The following is a 17,562-nucleotide window of genomic DNA, read 5'->3' as shown; positions in this document are numbered from 1 at the left end:
ATGATGCCTACATCCTGCGGAATAGCAGCATCCCTTATGTGATGGGTCAACTTCAGAGGCACCGTGTGTGGCTATTAGGTGAGCACCTGGAAGCTAGTCAGTGGGAATGGTTGTCTGGGTCTGGGGATATCCCTGCAGGTTAGTGTGTTTAACAGTTGTCCCTCGCCATTTGCAGGTGACTCTGGTTACCCCAACCTGCCATGGCTACTGACCCCAGTGAGGAATCCCAGGACAAGGGTAGAGGAACTCTACAATGAGGCCCTGGGCGAACTTGGAGGGTGATCGAGCGGACCTTCGGCCTCCTGAAGGCCAGATTCAGGTGCCTCCATATGACGGGTGGATCCCTATTCTACTCACCAAAGAAGGTGTGCCAGATCATCGTGGCCTGCTTTATGCTTCACAACTTGGCTTTGCGACGACAGGTGCCTTTTCTGCAGGAGGATGGTCCAGATGGCGGTGTTGTTGCAGCTGTGGAGCCTGTGGACAGTGAAGACGAGGAAGCAGAAGAAGAAGACATGGACAACAGGGACTCAGTGATCCAGCAATATTTCCAGTGAAACACAGGTAAGAATACTAACCGGCCTACTACATGTACTTTAACACTACTACCTCTCTACTGTCTGTCGTTTTCACCCAGTGTATGGTCACTGAGTTGTCACTTTCCCTTACGATTTCACAGATGTGGGTCCCACTGTGTGACATCTGCTTTGATTCCTCATGGACTAGTGCTGTGTGACATAGGTATGTTGACATTACAAATGAGAGAGCTTTTTGCCACAGTAATTGCAAATACAGTATTCCAAAATCACAGACTGACTCCAGATTGTTTTGTGCTTTAAGGGTGTTTATTTTAGTGCTCAAAATTGGAGGGGGTAGCAAAATGGTGAGGGGTGATGGCGGAGGAATGTCCATGGCAGAGTCCAGTCTATTAGTCTCACAGGTGCATTGCCCAAATGGGCATTGGAAGTGGAGCTGGGGCAGTTTAAGGATGGACAGGGTGACAAAGTGGGACAGTAGGATGACAATCAGGGTGGTTTCATTTCTTGGCAGGGGTCTTGGCATCGTTCTCTGTCTTTGTCCTGGATCTCAGGGACCACTTGCGGGGTGGTTCTCCCTCTGCAGGGGTGGGGTGCTGGTGTGGTGGTCCTGTGGCGGTGCCTCGTGTCCACTAACGCCGACGGAGGTGGTGGGCAGTTCATCGTCAGGCTAGTGTCAGGGACCCCTTGTAGTGCCACAGTGTCCCTCCTGGTGTTGAGTACTTCCTTCAGCACCCCTACGATGGTGCCCAGGGTGGAATTTATGGATCTGAGTTCCTCCCTGAAGCCCAAATACTGTTCCTCCTGCAGGGACTGGGTCTCCTGAAACTTGGCCAGTACCGTTGCCATCGTCTCCTGGGAGTGGTGGTATGCTCCCATTATGTTGGAGAGGGCCTCGTGGAGAGTGGGTTCCCTGGGCCTGTCCGCCCCCTGTCGCACAGCAGCCCTCCCAGTTCCCCTGTGTTCCTGGGCCTCCGTCCCCTGGACCGGGTGCCCACTACCACTGCCCCCAGGTCCCTGTTGTTGTTGGGGTGGTGGGTTAGCCTGGGTTCCCTGTAGTGGTGGACACACAGCTGATTAACGTGTCCTGGGGACGGAGGTATGGGCCCGCTGGGTGGGTGCTGTGGTGGTGTTTCCAGAGGGGGGAAGCTCTGTGGTGGCCTGTGACTGGGTGAGGGGAACCGACTATCCCAGGTCCCCGATGGGCTGGGCTGGTCATCTAGATCCAGTTGGACAGAGATGCTGTCATCACTGTGGGCCTCTTTTGTTGGTGGTGCGGACATGTGTGGACCCTCCTGTCCGGTGACGTTGGGTACGGGTCTTGCAGGGGTATAAAAGGATGTTTATTACATCTGTGTGTGCCATGGTGTGCAATGGGTGGGTGACCGTGTACCCCAGTGCTTGCATTCCTGTATGGGACCTTGTGTGATGATGGTTTAGGGGGGGGTGTATGGGTATGTGCAGTGGGCATGCTTTAGTGATGGGTGTCCATGCTTTGTTGTTGCATGCAGGGCTTGGGGTTAGGATGTGTGGTTTGTGCTATTGGGACATTTGTGAGGAGTTAGAGTGATGGGGGTGAGGGTAGGGGTATGTGCTGGCATGCAGGTAAGGAGGGGGATGTAATAGTTAAGATTTGACTTACCATAGTCCATTCCTCCACCTACTCCTGCGAGGCCCTCAGGATGCAGAATCGCCAAGACCTGCTCCTCCCATGTTGTTAGTTGTGGGGGAGGAGGTGAGGGTCTGCCACCAGTCCGCTGAACCGCAAGGTGGTGTCTTGAGACCACGGAACGCACCTTCCCCCGTAGGTCATTCCACCTCTTCCTGATGTCCTCCCGATTTCTTGGGTGCTGTCCCACTGCGTTGACCCTGTCCACTATTCTTCGCCATAGCTCCATCTTCCTTGCAATTGAGGTGTGCTGCACCTGTGATCCGAATAGCTGTGGCTCTACCCGGACGATTTCCTCCACCATGACCCTGAGCTCCTCCTCCGAGAACCTGGGGTGTCTTTGCCGTGCCATGGGGTGGTGTAGGTGATGTGTGGGGTTGTGAGTGGGGTGATAAGTGTGCTGATATGTAGTGGTGTGTAGTGTGAGGTGTGTGGAAGTTTTGTGGGTGATGGTGTTGTGTGCCTGTGGATGCTGGTATTGTTGATGGTGGTGTCTCTCTCTGGCCTTCGTTTGTGATTTTTGGTCGTAGGGGTTTGTGGGTGATGTGGGTGTGTGCTTTATATTGTATTGGGTGTGTGGGATTGGTGTGTGTATGTGTATCAGGTGTGTGTATTTCGAATTGTCCAATGTGGTAGTGTTTTGTAAGAGTGTGTGTATTTTGAGCGCTGCGGTGTGTACCGCCAATGGAATATCGCGGTTGAAAGACCGCCGCGTGGATTTGTGTGTCGTGATAGTGTGGGCGTATTTCTGTTGGCGTGACGGTGGAGGTTTTGTTTTCGGCAGTTTATCACTGACCTTTGGTGTGGCGGACTTGTGTGGGTGTCTGAATTTTGGCGTATTCCGTGCTGTGGGCCATAATAGCTGTGGCGGTTTTCCGCGGCAGTGTGTTGGCGGTCTTCTGCCCGGCGGTAAGCGGATTTTACCACCAGGGTTGTAATGACCACCATAGTGTCTGTTAGGATGACTATGCAGCAATATTCACTATGTAGTTACTGTGCCTGGTGGGCTGACTGTTCCTCCATATTACTTGATCTGAGGATGCTAAGGTAGAGCAAACATTCTTCCATACTGGTTGAAGACATTATTGTGGCTGAAAGAGTGGTTATTTAACAAAACTGCAGGGCAGTACTGCCCATTAACATCACTTGCTCAAAGGAAGTCTGAATCCCAGGTCTCTGGGTGAATTGCTAAACATGTGACATTTGGCACCTTATGATTAACAGCAGGATAAACAGAGAGGGTGAGAGACAAAAACTGGAGGTGATGATTTTTTTAGGCATTGTACGACACTGAAGTTTAGTGATGACTGAACAGCAACAACAAATATAACATTCAGAGTTTCACTACTGTCATGTTAATATTATATTTTCACAAATTATGTATTCACAATTTGGGAGTGTTTTTTATCCTTAATTGTTATTTCCCTCTCATCTCATGATTAGATGGAAAACTGCTGTCTGTAAACTTCTTGACTGTGGACAGGCTTGTGTCCAAGGAAATAGCGTATCCTGAGATGGGGGCACAGCCTCAAAAAAGTGGTTTTCATTTGACTTGAAATTTCAAGATATTGGACTACTGGTAGGTATTCTTAATACCAATGGTTTACATGCAGAAGAGTAACATGGAGGATCAACACTACCTAATGTTGAAGATAGAGCCACACGAATGGGGACAGAATATTGGTGATTGTGGTAAGCTGAGGAAAATGTTGGCAACATAGCAGAGTCTTGTTTTATGCTGAATAAAGAACACAGAATCCAGATTGAGAAGGGTTGTGAAGATTGTTAGACAAATATACTTAGTTGGTTAAAAATTTGAAATTCCAGTATTTATGAGGACAAATGGAGAAGGCATACTAATGATTTAGAAAGAAAATGGGGTCTGTAGTGTGTTTTTTTCAGCAAGTGCTACAGCTGATTTGAAACAGTGTAGGTAGATGCCAGCTAAGATGCAGTGATTGAGTGAGTTTAGGCAAAGTAGTATCTTGGAGCAAAGTGCTAACGTTTTAATAGTTTGAGGTCTGTAAGGGTGGGTGGTTCGTATGACAAATTAGCTGGCTTGACAATGGGGATTGGTTCCATTGGTAGAAATGGAAGAAACGTCTGAGAGGGCAGTGGAGTGAGGAGGTGGGGGTTGGTAGGGTTGAAGGAGAGAGAAAGAGGGACATTGAGTACAGTAGGGAGGATATCACTGGTACTGGTGATCTTGAAAGAAAGTTATTTTTATGTGCAAATGTCCTAACCTAGATACTTTTAATTTAATTAACTGTCCATTGTTGCATACCATGTGCTGCTAAATGATTTTTTTTTTTGCAAGAGTGAGTTAGTTTCCAAAAATCCTGAAATGGTTTTAAACAAGCTTTTTAATTTGGTAACAATAAATAAGAACATGGGCACCCTAGCAGGGACTAAATTATGGTGAGTTTGAAGTAAGAGGTTAGTCAATGATAAAGTTCAACATGACAAGGGTAATGTTGAAAGCAGGGAGAATCTAGTGTCCAGCTATGTACAAAATCGAGCAACAGCAGTATGGGCAATATTGAGATTAATGCACAATGGATTAGAGTTATCAGGTGTGAGGAGCTTCCACATATCCCTATGCCATCATGGACATCAAGTTTCTAGTCCTAGGTTTGTAATTAACAATCTGGTGCTTTCTATGAGTTAAGATCTTATTTTACTTCATTTAAACTAATTGATGTAAAGCAAAACCAAGTTCTAGTACTTTTTTGACGTTGGTAATTCTATTACAGAGGCAGCAGTAAGAGCAATCCATCAGTTGATAAGACTTATAAATCAGTGGAAGAACACTTTATTTGTTTCTACTAAAGTTACCTTTATGTCTAAGTGAAGTATGTTCTTCTTATGGAGATACTCAATTCCTTCTAAAACTTGCTTCATGTATAATTTCACCTATGAATTAGAAAAAATAATCAGTGAACCATTAGCTTGTGTAATTTGTGCATTTGTAGCACTGCTACACTATTTACAGTACTTGGTAACAGATACAGTCTTTAGGTACTAATGCATTTATGTAAAAGTGTACAGTGCCCCTCAAAAATTGACACCTGGAATTCAGAGGTATGTATGACCCCTTCAGTGGCAGTGACAGAATAAGTCCACCATATTAGGAGATCAATACAGCAACAACTGACCATTGACAATACTATTTCTTGCCATTTATAATCTAACAGTGAGTTTCATATAAAAAATGGATTCAGTTTATTATGCATCCAACAATCTAAAATTCATGTGATTGTAGTTAAAAGCACACTCTTTGTCATAAAGCGGAATTCAGTAGGACTCTTTCAGACCTTACTGACTGAAAAGCTTTTCAAGCCCATTTTTTTATCTTAAATTACCCGTCCTTGAATCTGAGCCACTAGCTTTATTACATGCATGGCACTAGGATGACTTTTGTAATAACTCCCAATATTACACAAGGTACAAAAGCAAAGCCTGAGTGCACATAAATATCTGCAATCCTTTACTTGTGTTGAAAACACCTTTACTGCCTACTTTTAGTGGCATATCTTTATGAACTTCAAAGACGTTTACCTCACATTCTGTCACTGAGCCTTTCCAGAATAAACGATCTAGGAGCTCCTCACTGGAACATCTGACACAGTTCTTAAGGAACGGTAATATTTGTTTTCGCCTATCTATGAAAAGTGCTACATATTACTGCTATATAATGATAGAAACTCTAAAATGTATCCCTTTCCCCAACAAAACATTGCTAGTTAATGCCCTGTGAACACTGAAGGTGAAGAATTCATGGATCGAAACAGTAGTTGACAGCATCTTTATTTATTCATGTACCCACTTCCCCACTCTCAATCATGCTGGCATCCATTATCATTTTTCATTCATCCATTCTCCCATTCTTTAATTCTCAACTATCCTTTCATTTTCATTCATTTAGTAATCCATCTGCACTTCATTGTCTGTCCACCTGTTCTCACATTCTCATGTATTCATCCATTCTTCCATCCTCTCAATATTATATATATAGTCTTACATCATCAACCCAGTTTCACACTTGTTATTCTTCCCGCTCAATCATGTCTATCCTCTTATTTGTTCATTGATGTATTCACCCATCCATACTCACACTGATTTAAACACACACAGACACCCACAGGCACACACAAACACACTTATAGAATCAAACGCCTTCCAGAGATTATATGTTCATTTTGGTCGAGTCTGTGATTGCTGGGATAAAAGCAGAGCAAGTCATGTTTCGGCCTCAGGAAATACTTATATTATGCAAGGACATAGTGTTGACGATTCTCCAGGGAATCTTAGCGTTTGTCTCATTTTCTATGGTTACAAACTGACAGGGAGAGGCATCTATGGAACATAGCAGAGAATATCGTCTGAAGTGGGTAGCATGCCCCTTCACTTGATAGCACATAATATGACTGACTTCTCCATCTGAAAGTGAACAGTCACCCCTCCCTTCCCTAATGATTATATGGTAACCTGTCATCAGGATGGGGTTGCAGCATCAGTTGGGACTACGTAATGTTGTGCTTCTGTGGGTGTGTCCCAAAGAATTGGTGTCCTTAGGTGGATATTCCCTTCCCCTCGTTGTTGCAGCTCGGCTGCTGCAGTTCAGATGGGGAGACAGGTTGATTGATAGGGGACCATTTCTTTTTATGGGTCGGAGTAGACTGTGGCTCTGCTACCTTAAAGGATCAGGTAGGGGAGCCATAGTCTGCTCAAACCTGTAGAAACCACATTATCCCTGAATGGAAGCAGATGGTCTAAGCACCAATCCCTGGATGAGATGGTGAACCATCATAAAACTGAGCAACACCTGGATACACACTCTCAACACCACAGGAATAACACATAGGCTGAGAGAAGCCAGCCCCTCAGATTGAAATCACATTGCACATAAACAATGTCTAATGAAGGAGCACAATTGTGCCAGTGCATATTAAAGATCCATAATAGGGATATGGGCAGTAATTAACCAACAACAACTGTAGAGGTGAAGACGCCTTTATACTACAGTATTTGAAAAAATGCAAATAAAGCTAGCACTTCCCTACCTAAGAAGAAAAACAGAAAACCATCAAGATTAAGCATTCACATAGACAGAGCAAGATGCTAGTCAGGGACCACTGGAGACCCTTCTGGAAGAAAGAGACTCTCTTGAAGAGGAACGAAAAATAAGTGAAGCCTCTATCCTGGCAACTGTGTAACATCAAGAGAAGGCTAGAAGGAAGCAACCCTACCAGCAAACACCAAAGCAAGGAGAAACCTTCCTTTGTAGACTAAGCAGACAGCAGCCTAAACACAGCACCAGAAAAATGCTTCCTCCCGCTCAGTCTTATGGGTTTGCAAGAAGACATTCAATATGATCTAACAAAAAAATCTGGGTACGATGAAGAGGGAAACTGTTCACAGCTCTGTACCATTCAAAGGTATGTTCTCTTCATAGACAAGTGTGAAGCTGGAGAAAAAAGTTGATTATCAATGCAAGAATGATGGAAATGCTTTCAAGGCTGCAGGCATATAAAGTTTCTGAGACTCCCATGCCATCTACAAGACATGCTTATAGGAGATGTAACCTAAAAGAACGGGCAGTGGCACACAATAGAATCATCCATGTACTGGGAAGCCTGTTCGACAATGAGGTAAAAACCATCAAAGGCCACATCATGCATATTTGCATAAACAACTCCTTGGGGGGCCAAAAAGCATAACCAAGCATAGCCACCAAAGACCCCAAAGATGTGGCCATGGAAAGTTAAAACTGGATCTAAGAAGTTGCCTAGTAGTCCCAAAACCAACCTGATCCCCTTCAGGAAAGTGATCCCTCACATGATCTGGCAATAGAGGAACCACCAGTCAGAGCATCTAAACAGAGTGGGAATAACATGCTAATTTGCATGTGGCATTACAAGAGCAAAGAGCCAGACCATGAGGAAAAATATCTGTTTGCTAACAACTCAGTCCATAAAAACTCTGTGCCAGTTGCTGAGGCGGGAGAAGTACCAGCATCAACATTCAGAAAGCCAGGAACGTATTGCCATCGGTTCTCCAAAGAGAGATTAAGAGGACAAAAAAGCTGACACCCCTTGGCTGTCAGTAATGATGAGCCACCTTATGGAGGATAGCCTGCATGGAGGCTTGTATATTCCAAACACACAATTGATTCTACAGGTTCGGAAACTGAAAGACCACTCTGCAGAATTTAGGTCAAAATATTTGGTCTGAATCTCTACAACAGGTAAAAGCAATTCCAAGACCTCATTCCCCTTGCCCAAAACTGCCTTACAGTACATGATGTCCTCTCAAAGGCCTGCCAAGGAGCAATCAGGATTAACTGCATCAGAAGTGTTGAACTCTGTAGGCCCTGGAACCCTAAGAGAGAAAGTTCTTCTCAGTCAAAATAGGAACAGAATGTGCCTGATTTATCCCCAAGCTTCTGAACTTTAAAGTCTTCAACTGAGACATAAGCAAGATTTAAGAGAGATTTAAAAAGCCATCCAAAATTTCCTGAAAAAGGAGCCTGAGCTGGCACTGTACACAGACTTGCTATTGGCACTGAAACACATTGCAAGGCCTACGGTGTCAGCCACCGCCCACAAAATGCTTAATTATTGGCAGGATCGACCAGTGCTGGGCAAGAGGCCACCAGTAGTGGCAGGGTCACAGAGCACAAAAAACAGCCTTGGGGCCCAAATACATGCACAACATTGAGGTGAAGGAGGGCAGATTCTAGTCATCAGAGCCTGTCTTTAACCACCGATCCCATCTTGACCACTGACTCCATTTTGTGCTTATCGTCAAATGCCGTAACATTGGTGGTGCAGGTATTTTTCCAAGCACAGCTTGTTAACGTGTTTTTGCTTTTCTCACCAGGGAAGGGAACACAACATGGGGGATGCAACATTGATAAGAGTGTACAAGGATGAGAATGTTTATGGCAGAGAATGGTACAGCTCGGTCTTGGAAAGACACCTTGGGACCTGGCAAATCTCGTACCTGTTTTTTTCAACACTGAACCAGTAAGGCCAGCGCTTGAATTTCATAACTTACGCAACATGAGGGGGGGTTCTAGAACCTTCCTCAAGTTTTTTTAAGGTATATAAGGTGGAGAAGCTTGACACTGAAGATAGAAGGAACTAATTTCTGAGAGCGGATGCATTGCTCAGAATAATCTGGTTGGGGAAGATTTTCCTGTCTCAGCTGTCATGGGTTCCACAGCTTGATTTTGACAGACAAGGATGATGTTGGGTTAGATCCCCATGGTGATTAATTTTTAATTCTTAATATCTAACTTTACTGTGTGCGTGCATAAATACACATAGTCACTGCATATAAATTCCTTGCTCATATATTGCATTTTCTCTGATTATTATTGTCCATTTGCTGTGATTATTTTAGTAGCTGCACATGTGTTGCAGCATTCAAATTTAGTGCTTACGGTATTATTTTCGCATATTTGTATTTGAGACCTGGGAAGTGCCTTAATAAATTCATTACTCAGGCTAAGAGTGCTGCATTCTTCCCATTCTTTAGCTTTGTTCCCTCGGAGTCTGAAGCAAAGCAGAACAATTATCTAATATGAGATCGGGACAGACATCAAGATAATGACAATTCCTCCACAAGGTCAAAACTTGGAGCAAATTTCCTCAGGATGGAGCATTTCTCAAAGTTCCTTTAGCGTAAGCATGATCTGAATAGGCACCAAGTCCAATTCTCATTATGGTCTTTAAACGCATAACAGAGAGCACTCTGTCTTCGATGTCAGCAAAGGTGATGAGATGCAGGTCTGAAGGAACACACATAATTCACTGGCTAGGGACAGAATTTATGTGAACTCAAAGAAGAGCATCAGAAGTCACATCTGTGTCAACTTGTTTGGTGACCCTAAAGCACTGCAAGCCAGAACAATATTTTGGAACACAGAGCAATTCTATCTATGGATCAAAAAGCACAGAAAACACCGAACTGAAATCATAGTGCCAATGTGGCAGCATATACAGCTCTGTGACATCATATTTTGCAAGATACCAATATAGACTTGGAGCCATGGCACTACCTACAAGTGCAGAAGAACTATTTTAACTTTTATCTCTGCGGCCTGGGGAGATTTATGACATGTAGTCTGTAGGTAAAAGTATCCACCTGATATGACATTCTATCTCATTATGGAGGAGCAGCTGGAAATACAAGGGAGGCAGGAAACAACACACTTATTAGTTCGACATGTAGCTTTATGAAAATGTTTCTGGGAAACAGCGGCAGAAGGATACAAGGGAGTCAGTGATTTCAACTACTGGCATAAAAGACAGTGTGCTCTCTCTTAGTAAGCGTTGAGACCAGCAAAATACTCAAGGATAGTACAACTACTGGTGACTGATTTCAGGAAGTTCTCAAAGAGAATGAGGGCAACATAAAAGGTGATCCATGTATCCAGTCCTGTGCCCCTAAAACATGGAATTGACAGCAGAAGGATACAGCTCCAAGATGAGTACAATAGTCTTCTTAGTTTCAAAAGAGTCCAACAGCAGAGTCATCTTCTCATGGGATATGGCACCCACGATGTCTCGCTCCCGATAAGCCTGGATTCGTGTTTTGCTCCTAAGAGGAATAAACTTGGCAGCACAGTTTGCTTTGTTCCCTTTGTGTACCACTCGCTTCACAAAGCTGAATGATCCCCTAGAAAGGGCAACAAGAAGAAAATTGTTAGATAAGTATTACGTAGCACAGGAATAATCAAGGTATTCAATTGAAAGACATTTCTGACTATTACATTCAGAGTTCCATGTTTTCATCTATTGGTCTGAGATGATAAAGCCACAAATGTCATTAAATGGTAGTCAGCTATAATGGCAAACATGCCAAGCCAACTCTATAGATTTAGAGATACATGCCTCACAAAAGCCCACTAGAAAACACAAGGCCAATATACTGGAAATGTAATTTGACACCAATTACACCACATAAACTCTGCACTAAAGGTATGTATCTTTCACTTGCAATTTTAAAGCACTAAACTTCACTTCGAAGTTTCTTCAGGATTAAGGTGTTGTCCTGTATATAAATCACTGTGGAATTTTAGTACCGACCTAGAACACTAGTTAATTGGTTTGTTGGGTATGTTGTAGTGGTTACTGAGATTGAATGCCTGGTGTAGGAAAGTAGCACCGTTCTGGCATAGTTAACCCTACTTTTTGTGTGGTGTCAGTGGGTTTAGACTGTAGTACACTGGTATCCTGCTAACCAGGACCCCAGTGTCAGTGCTGTCTTGCCTTAATTTAGCATACTGGTACACCCATGTAAGTCGCTAGTATATGGTACTTAGGTACCCAGGACATTGGTACACCAGGGGTCCCTCATGGGCTGCAGCATGTATTTTGCCACCCATGAGGGCCCATGCAAACTGTGACTACAGGCCTGCCACTGCAGCCTATGTGAAATGGTGCATGCGTCTTTCACTCCAGATATAAGGCTTGCCTTATATCATGGTCACTTCACTCTGGGCCTGTAAGTCACCCCTAAGGAAGACCTTTTAGCCCACGGGCAGGGTGCATTTTTCTAAGTGTGAGGGTACCCCTGCATGAGCAGAGGTGCCAGTACAAACCCCAGACTCAATTTCCTTGGATTTGTAAGTGTGGGAAAGCCATCTTCAGGTATGTAGTGGTCACTGGTCAACTAGAGTGCTCCACCTTCAAAATGGCTTCACCGAACATAGGCTTGTTTGGTATCAAACATCAAACGTGTTGGAATCATGCAACTACACTGATTCCAGTGCTAGTTGCATGATGCCATGTACTCTGGGGGCTCCCTAGGGAATCCCCCAAGTCTGTCTGTACATCCTTGCAGGGTCTGCATGCAATCCCATGCTGCTATCGACCCCAGACACTGTTCTGCCCTCCTCCTGCTGAACCTAACTCAGCAGGGTAAGGCAGAACAAAGGACTTCCAGTAGGACAGAGGTGTGACCATCTCTTGTTTAGAAATAGGTGTCTTTGGGCTGGGGTTAGGGTGCCTCTGAGTGCCACCAGACTGCTTTGTAGGGTACATTTGGTGCCCTCCTTGCACAGCCCAGTTTGCACCAGTGCAGGTAATCTTGGTTCCTGCTCTGGCGCAACACCGCACAAAGGACAGGGGAGTAACCACCCCCTGTCCAGCCCCTCCCCTAGGGAGGGGCACAGAGCTTTGCCAGATGGCCACTTCATTCTGCCATCTTGGAAATAAGATGAGCAGAGGCCCCTGGGAGCATACGACTGGTTAGTCCAGCTCGGTGACATCTATGACCCCCCTCCGATAGTTGGGTCATTGCAGTAAGTGTCCAACCCCCTTCCAGGGGTTACCTAAGGGACCCCTGAGGGTGGGACACTAGATTTGTCTGCAATACTTCAGGAGCTGTCTGCAAGCCTCCCCTGCAAGACACGTCTGGAACCTGGACACCAAAGCTGCTGCTGTTTTTTGCTGGAACCAGAAGCGAGACTGTAACCACTAGGAAGGCTCCTACTGCAACTTTGTTTCCAAGTTCTGCAAAGCCTTCTGCAACCCCATGGCTGTGCATCCTCCTGAGTCACTGGGACTCTGCCTGCACTTAGGAAAGCAAGAAGGAAACTTCCTTGGAGTGAAAGAGTCACTCCCCTGCATCTGTAGGCACCTCAATTATGATGACTGGTGTAGGAAGTTGGCTCTGTATGTGCTATTTCAAAGTAAGGAATAGCATGCACAGAGTCCAAGGGTTCCCCTTAGAGGTAAAATAGTGGTAAAAATAGATAATACTAATGCTCTATTTTGTGGTAGTGTGGTCGAGCAGTAGGCTTATCCAAGGAGTAGTGTTAAGCATTTGTTGTACATACACATAGGCAATAAATGAGGTACACACACTCAGAGACAAATCCAGCCAATAGGTTTTTGTATAGAAAAATATCTTTTCTTAGTTTATTTTAAGAACCACAGGTTCAAATTCTACATGTAATATCTCATTCGAAAGGTATTGCAGGTAAGTACTTTAGGAACTTCAAATCATCAAAATTGCATGTATACTTTTCAAGTTATTGGCAAATAGCTATTTCAAAAGTGGACACTTAGTGCAATTTTCACAGTTCCTGGGGGAGGTAAGTTTTTGTTAGGTTAACCAGGTAAGTAAGACACTTACAGGGCTTAGTTCTTGGTCCAAGGTAGCCCACCGTTGGGGGTTCAGAGCAACCCCAAAGTCACCACACCAGCAGCTCAGGGCCGGTCAGGTGCAGAGTTCAAAGTGGTGCCCAAAACACATAGGCTAGAATGGAGAGAAGGGGGTGCCCCGGTTCCGGTCTGCTTGCAGGTAAGTACCCGCGTCTTCGGAGGGCAGACCAGGGGGGTTTTGTAGGGCACCGGGGGGGACACAAGTCCACACAGAAATTTCACCCTCAGCAGCGCGGGGGCGGCCGGGTGCGGTGTAGAAACAAGCGTCGGGTTTTCAATGTTAGTCTATGAGAGATCTCGGGATCTCTTCAGCGCTGCAGGCAGGCAAGGGGGGGATTCCTCGGGGAAACCTCCACTTGGGCAAGGGAGAGGGACTCCTGGGGGTCACTTCTCCAGTGAAAGTCCGGTCCTTCAGGTCCTGGGGGCTGCGGGTGCAGGGTCTCTCCCAGGCGTCGGGACTTTAGGTTCAAAGAGTCGCGGTCAGGGGAAGCCTCGGGATTCCCTCTGCAGGCGGCGCTGTGGGGGCTCAGGGGGGACAGGTTTTGGTACTCACAGTATCAGAGTAGTCCTGGGGTCCCTCCTGAGGTGTTGGATCGCCACCAGCCGAGTCGGGGTCGCCGGGTGCAGTGTTGCAAGTCTCACGCTTCTTGCGGGGAGCTTGCAGGGTTCTTTTAAAGCTGCTGGAAACAAAGTTGCAGCTTTTCTTGGAGCAGGTCCGCTGTCCTCGGGAGTTTCTTGTCTTTTCGAAGCAGGGGCAGTCCTCAGAGGATGTCGAGGTCGCTGGTCCCTTTGGAAGGCGTCGCTGGAGCAGGATCTTTGGAAGGCAGGAGACAGGCCGGTGAGTTTCTGGAGCCAAGGCAGTTGTCGTCTTCTGGTCTTCCTCTGCAGGGGTTTTCAGCTAGGCAGTCCTTCTTCTTGTAGTTGCAGGAATCTAATTTTCTAGGGTTCAGGGTAGCCCTTAAATACTAAATTTAAGGGCGTGTTTAGGTCTGGGGGGTTAGTAGCCAATGGCTACTAGCCCTGAGGGTGGGTACACCCTCTTTGTGCCTCCTCCCAAGGGGAGGGGGTCACAATCCTAACCCTATTGGGGGAATCCTCCATCTGCAAGATGGAGGATTTCTAAAAGTTAGAGTCACTTCAGCTCAGGACGCCTTAGGGGCTGTCCTGACTGGCCAGTGACTCCTCCTTGTTTTCCTCATTATTTTCTCCGGCCTTGCCGCCAAAAGTGGGGCCTGGCCGGAGGGGGCGGGCGACTCCACTAGCTGGAGTGTCCTGCTGGGTTGGCACAAAGGAGGTGAGCCTTTGAGGCTCACCGCCAGGTGTGACAATTCCTGCCTGGGGGAGGTGTTAGCATCTCCACCCAGTGCAGGCTTTGTTACTGGCCTCAGAGTGACAAAGGCACTCTCCCCATGGGGCCAGCAACATGTCTCGGTTTGTGGCAGGCTGCTAAAACTAGTCAGCCTACACAGATAGTCGGTTAAGTTTCAGGGGGCACCTCTAAGGTGCCCTCTGTGGTGTATTTTACAATAAAATGTACACTGGCATCAGTGTGCATTTATTGTGCTGGGAAGTTTGATACCAAACTTCCCAGTTTTCAGTGTAGCCATTATGGTGCTGTGGAGTTCGTGTTTGACAGACTCCCAGACCATATACTCTTATGGCTACCCTGCACTTACAATGTCTAAGGTTTTGTTTAGACACTGTAGGGGTACCATGCTCATGCACTGGTACCCTCACCTATGGTATAGTGCACCCTGCCTTAGGGCTGTAAGGCCTGCTAGAGGGGTGTCTTACCTATACTGCATAGGCAGTGAGAGGCTGGCATGGCACCCTGAGGGGAGTGCCATGTCGACTTACTCGTTTTGTCCTCACTAGCACACACAAGCTGGCAAGCAGTGTGTCTGTGCTGAGTGAGAGGTCTCCAGGGTGGCATAAGACATGCTGCAGCCCCTAGAGACCTTCCTTGGCATCAGGGCCCTTGGTACTAGAAGTACCAGTTACAAGGGACTTATCTGGATGCCAGGGTCTGCCAATTGTGGATACAAAAGTACAGGTTAGGGAAAGAACACTGGTGCTGGGGCCTGGTTAGCAGGCCTCAGCACACTTTCAATTGTAAACATAGCATCAGCAAAGGCAAAAAGTCAGGGGGCAACCATGTCAAGGAGGCATTTCCTTACACAACCCCCCCCCCAAACGAAAGAGGATGAGACTAACCTTTCCCAAGAGAGTCTTCATTTTCTAAGTGGAAGAACCTGGAAAGGCCATCTGCATTGGCATGGGCAGTCCCAGGTCTGTGTTCCACTATAAAGTCCATTCCCTGTAGGGAGATGGACCACCTCAACAGTTTAGGATTTTCACCTTTCATTTGCATCAGCCATTTGAGAGGTCTGTGGTCAGTTTGAACTAGGAAGTGAGTCCCAAAGAGATATGGTCTCAGCTTCTTCAGGGACCAAACCACAGCAAAGGCCTCCCTCTCAATGGCACTCCAACGCTGCTCCCTGGGGAGTAACCTCCTGCTAATGAAAGCAACAGGCTGGTCAAGGCCATCATCATTTGTTTGGGACAAAACTGCCCCTATCCCATGTTCAGAGGCATCAGTCTGCACAATGAACTGCTTAGAATAATCTGGAGCTTTGAGAACTGGTGCTGAGCACATTGCTTGTTTCAGGGTGTCAAAGGCCTGTTGGCATTCCACAGTCCAGTTCACTTTCTTGGGCATTTTCTTGGAGGTGAGTTCAGTGAGGGCTGTCACAATGGATCCATATCCCTTCACAAACCTCCTGTAGTGCCCGGTCAAGCCAAGGAATGCCCTGACTTGAGTCTGGGTTTTTGGAGCTACCCAGTCCAGAATAGTCTGGATCTTGGGTTGGAGTGGCTGAACTTGGCCTCCACCTACAAGGTGTCCCAAGTAAACCACAGTTCCCTGCCCTATCTGGCATTTGGATGCCTTGATAGAGAGGCCTGCAGATTGCAGAGCCTTCAAAACCTTCCTCAGGTGGACCAGGTGATCCTGCCAGGTGGAGCTAAAGACAGCAATATCATCAAGATAAGCTGTGCTAAAGGACTCCAAGCCAGCAAGGACTTGATTCACCAACCTTTGGAAGGTGGCAGGGGCATTCTTTAAACCAAAGGGCATAACAGTAAACTGATAATGCCCATCAGGTGTGGAGAATGCTGTTTTCTCTTTTGCTCCAGGTGCCATTTTTATTTGCCAGTACCCTGCTGTCAAGTCAAAGGTACTTAGGAATTTGGCAGCACCTAATTTGTCTATGAGCTCATCAGCTCTTGGAATTGGATGAGCATCTGTCTTGGTGACAGAATTGAGCCCTCTGTAGTCCACACAAAACCTCATCTCTTTCTTTCCATCTTTGGTGTGAGGTTTGGGGACTAAGACCACTGGGCTAGCCCAGGGGCTGTCAGAGCGCTCAATCACTCCCAATTCCAGCATCTTGTGGACTTCCACCTTGATGCTTTCCTTAACATGGTCAGACTGTCTAAAGATTTTGTTCTTGACAGGCATGCTGTCTCCTGTGTCCACATCATGGGTACACAGGTGTGTCTGACCAGGGGTTAAGGAGAAGAGTTCAGGAAACTGTTGTAGGACTCTCCTACAATCAGCTTGCTGTTGGCCAGAGAGGGTGTCTGAGTAGATCACTCCATCTACTGTGCCATCTTTTGGGTCTGATGACAGAAGATCAGGGAGAGGTTCACTCTCTGCCTCCTGATCCTCATCTGTTACCATCAACAGATTCACATCAGCCCTGTCATGGAAGAGCTTAAGGCGGTTCACATGGATCACCCTCTTGGGGCTCCTGCTTGTGCCCAGGTCCACCAGGTAGGTGACCTGACTCTTCCTTTCTAGCACTGGGTAAGGGCCACTCCATTTGTCCTGGAGTGCCCGGGGAGCCACAGGCTCCAGAACCCAGACTTTCTGCCCTGGTTGGAACTCAACCAGTGCAGCCTTTTGGTCATAGCAAAACTTCTGGAGCTGTTGGCTGGCCTCAAGGTTTTTGGTTGCCTTTTCCATGTACTCTGCCATTCTAGAGCGAAGGCCAAGTACATAGTCCACTATGTCTTGTTTAGGCTCACGGAGAGGTCTCTCCCAGCCTTCTTTAACAAGAGCAAGTGGTCCCCTTACAGGATGACCAAACAGAAGTTCAAAGGGTGAGAATCCTACTCC

The 17,562-nt window shown here is 46.3% G+C and overlaps 1 protein-coding gene across 1 annotated transcript in view; it reads right to left on the bottom strand.

The window, feature by feature from the left end:
• The window catches only part of OBSCN (obscurin, cytoskeletal calmodulin and titin-interacting RhoGEF), a 1,961,032-nt gene that overhangs the window by 575,827 nt on the left and 1,367,643 nt on the right, over positions 1 to 17,562 (bottom strand). The window contains exons 106-108 of the mRNA XM_069211034.1: positions 10,690 to 10,890; positions 5,764 to 5,824; positions 5,041 to 5,118 (exon numbers count right to left, since the gene is read on the bottom strand). Of these exons, the coding sequence (XP_069067135.1) occupies positions 5,041 to 5,118; positions 5,764 to 5,824; positions 10,690 to 10,890 (340 nt within the window). The remainder of the gene's footprint in view (positions 1 to 5,040; positions 5,119 to 5,763; positions 5,825 to 10,689; positions 10,891 to 17,562) is intronic.

This window comes from Pleurodeles waltl, chromosome 10 (assembly GCF_031143425.1).
Source record: "Pleurodeles waltl isolate 20211129_DDA chromosome 10, aPleWal1.hap1.20221129, whole genome shotgun sequence".
Lineage (NCBI taxonomy): Eukaryota > Metazoa > Chordata > Amphibia > Caudata > Salamandridae > Pleurodeles > Pleurodeles waltl.
This window is presented reverse-complemented; position numbering and strand designations above follow the sequence as displayed.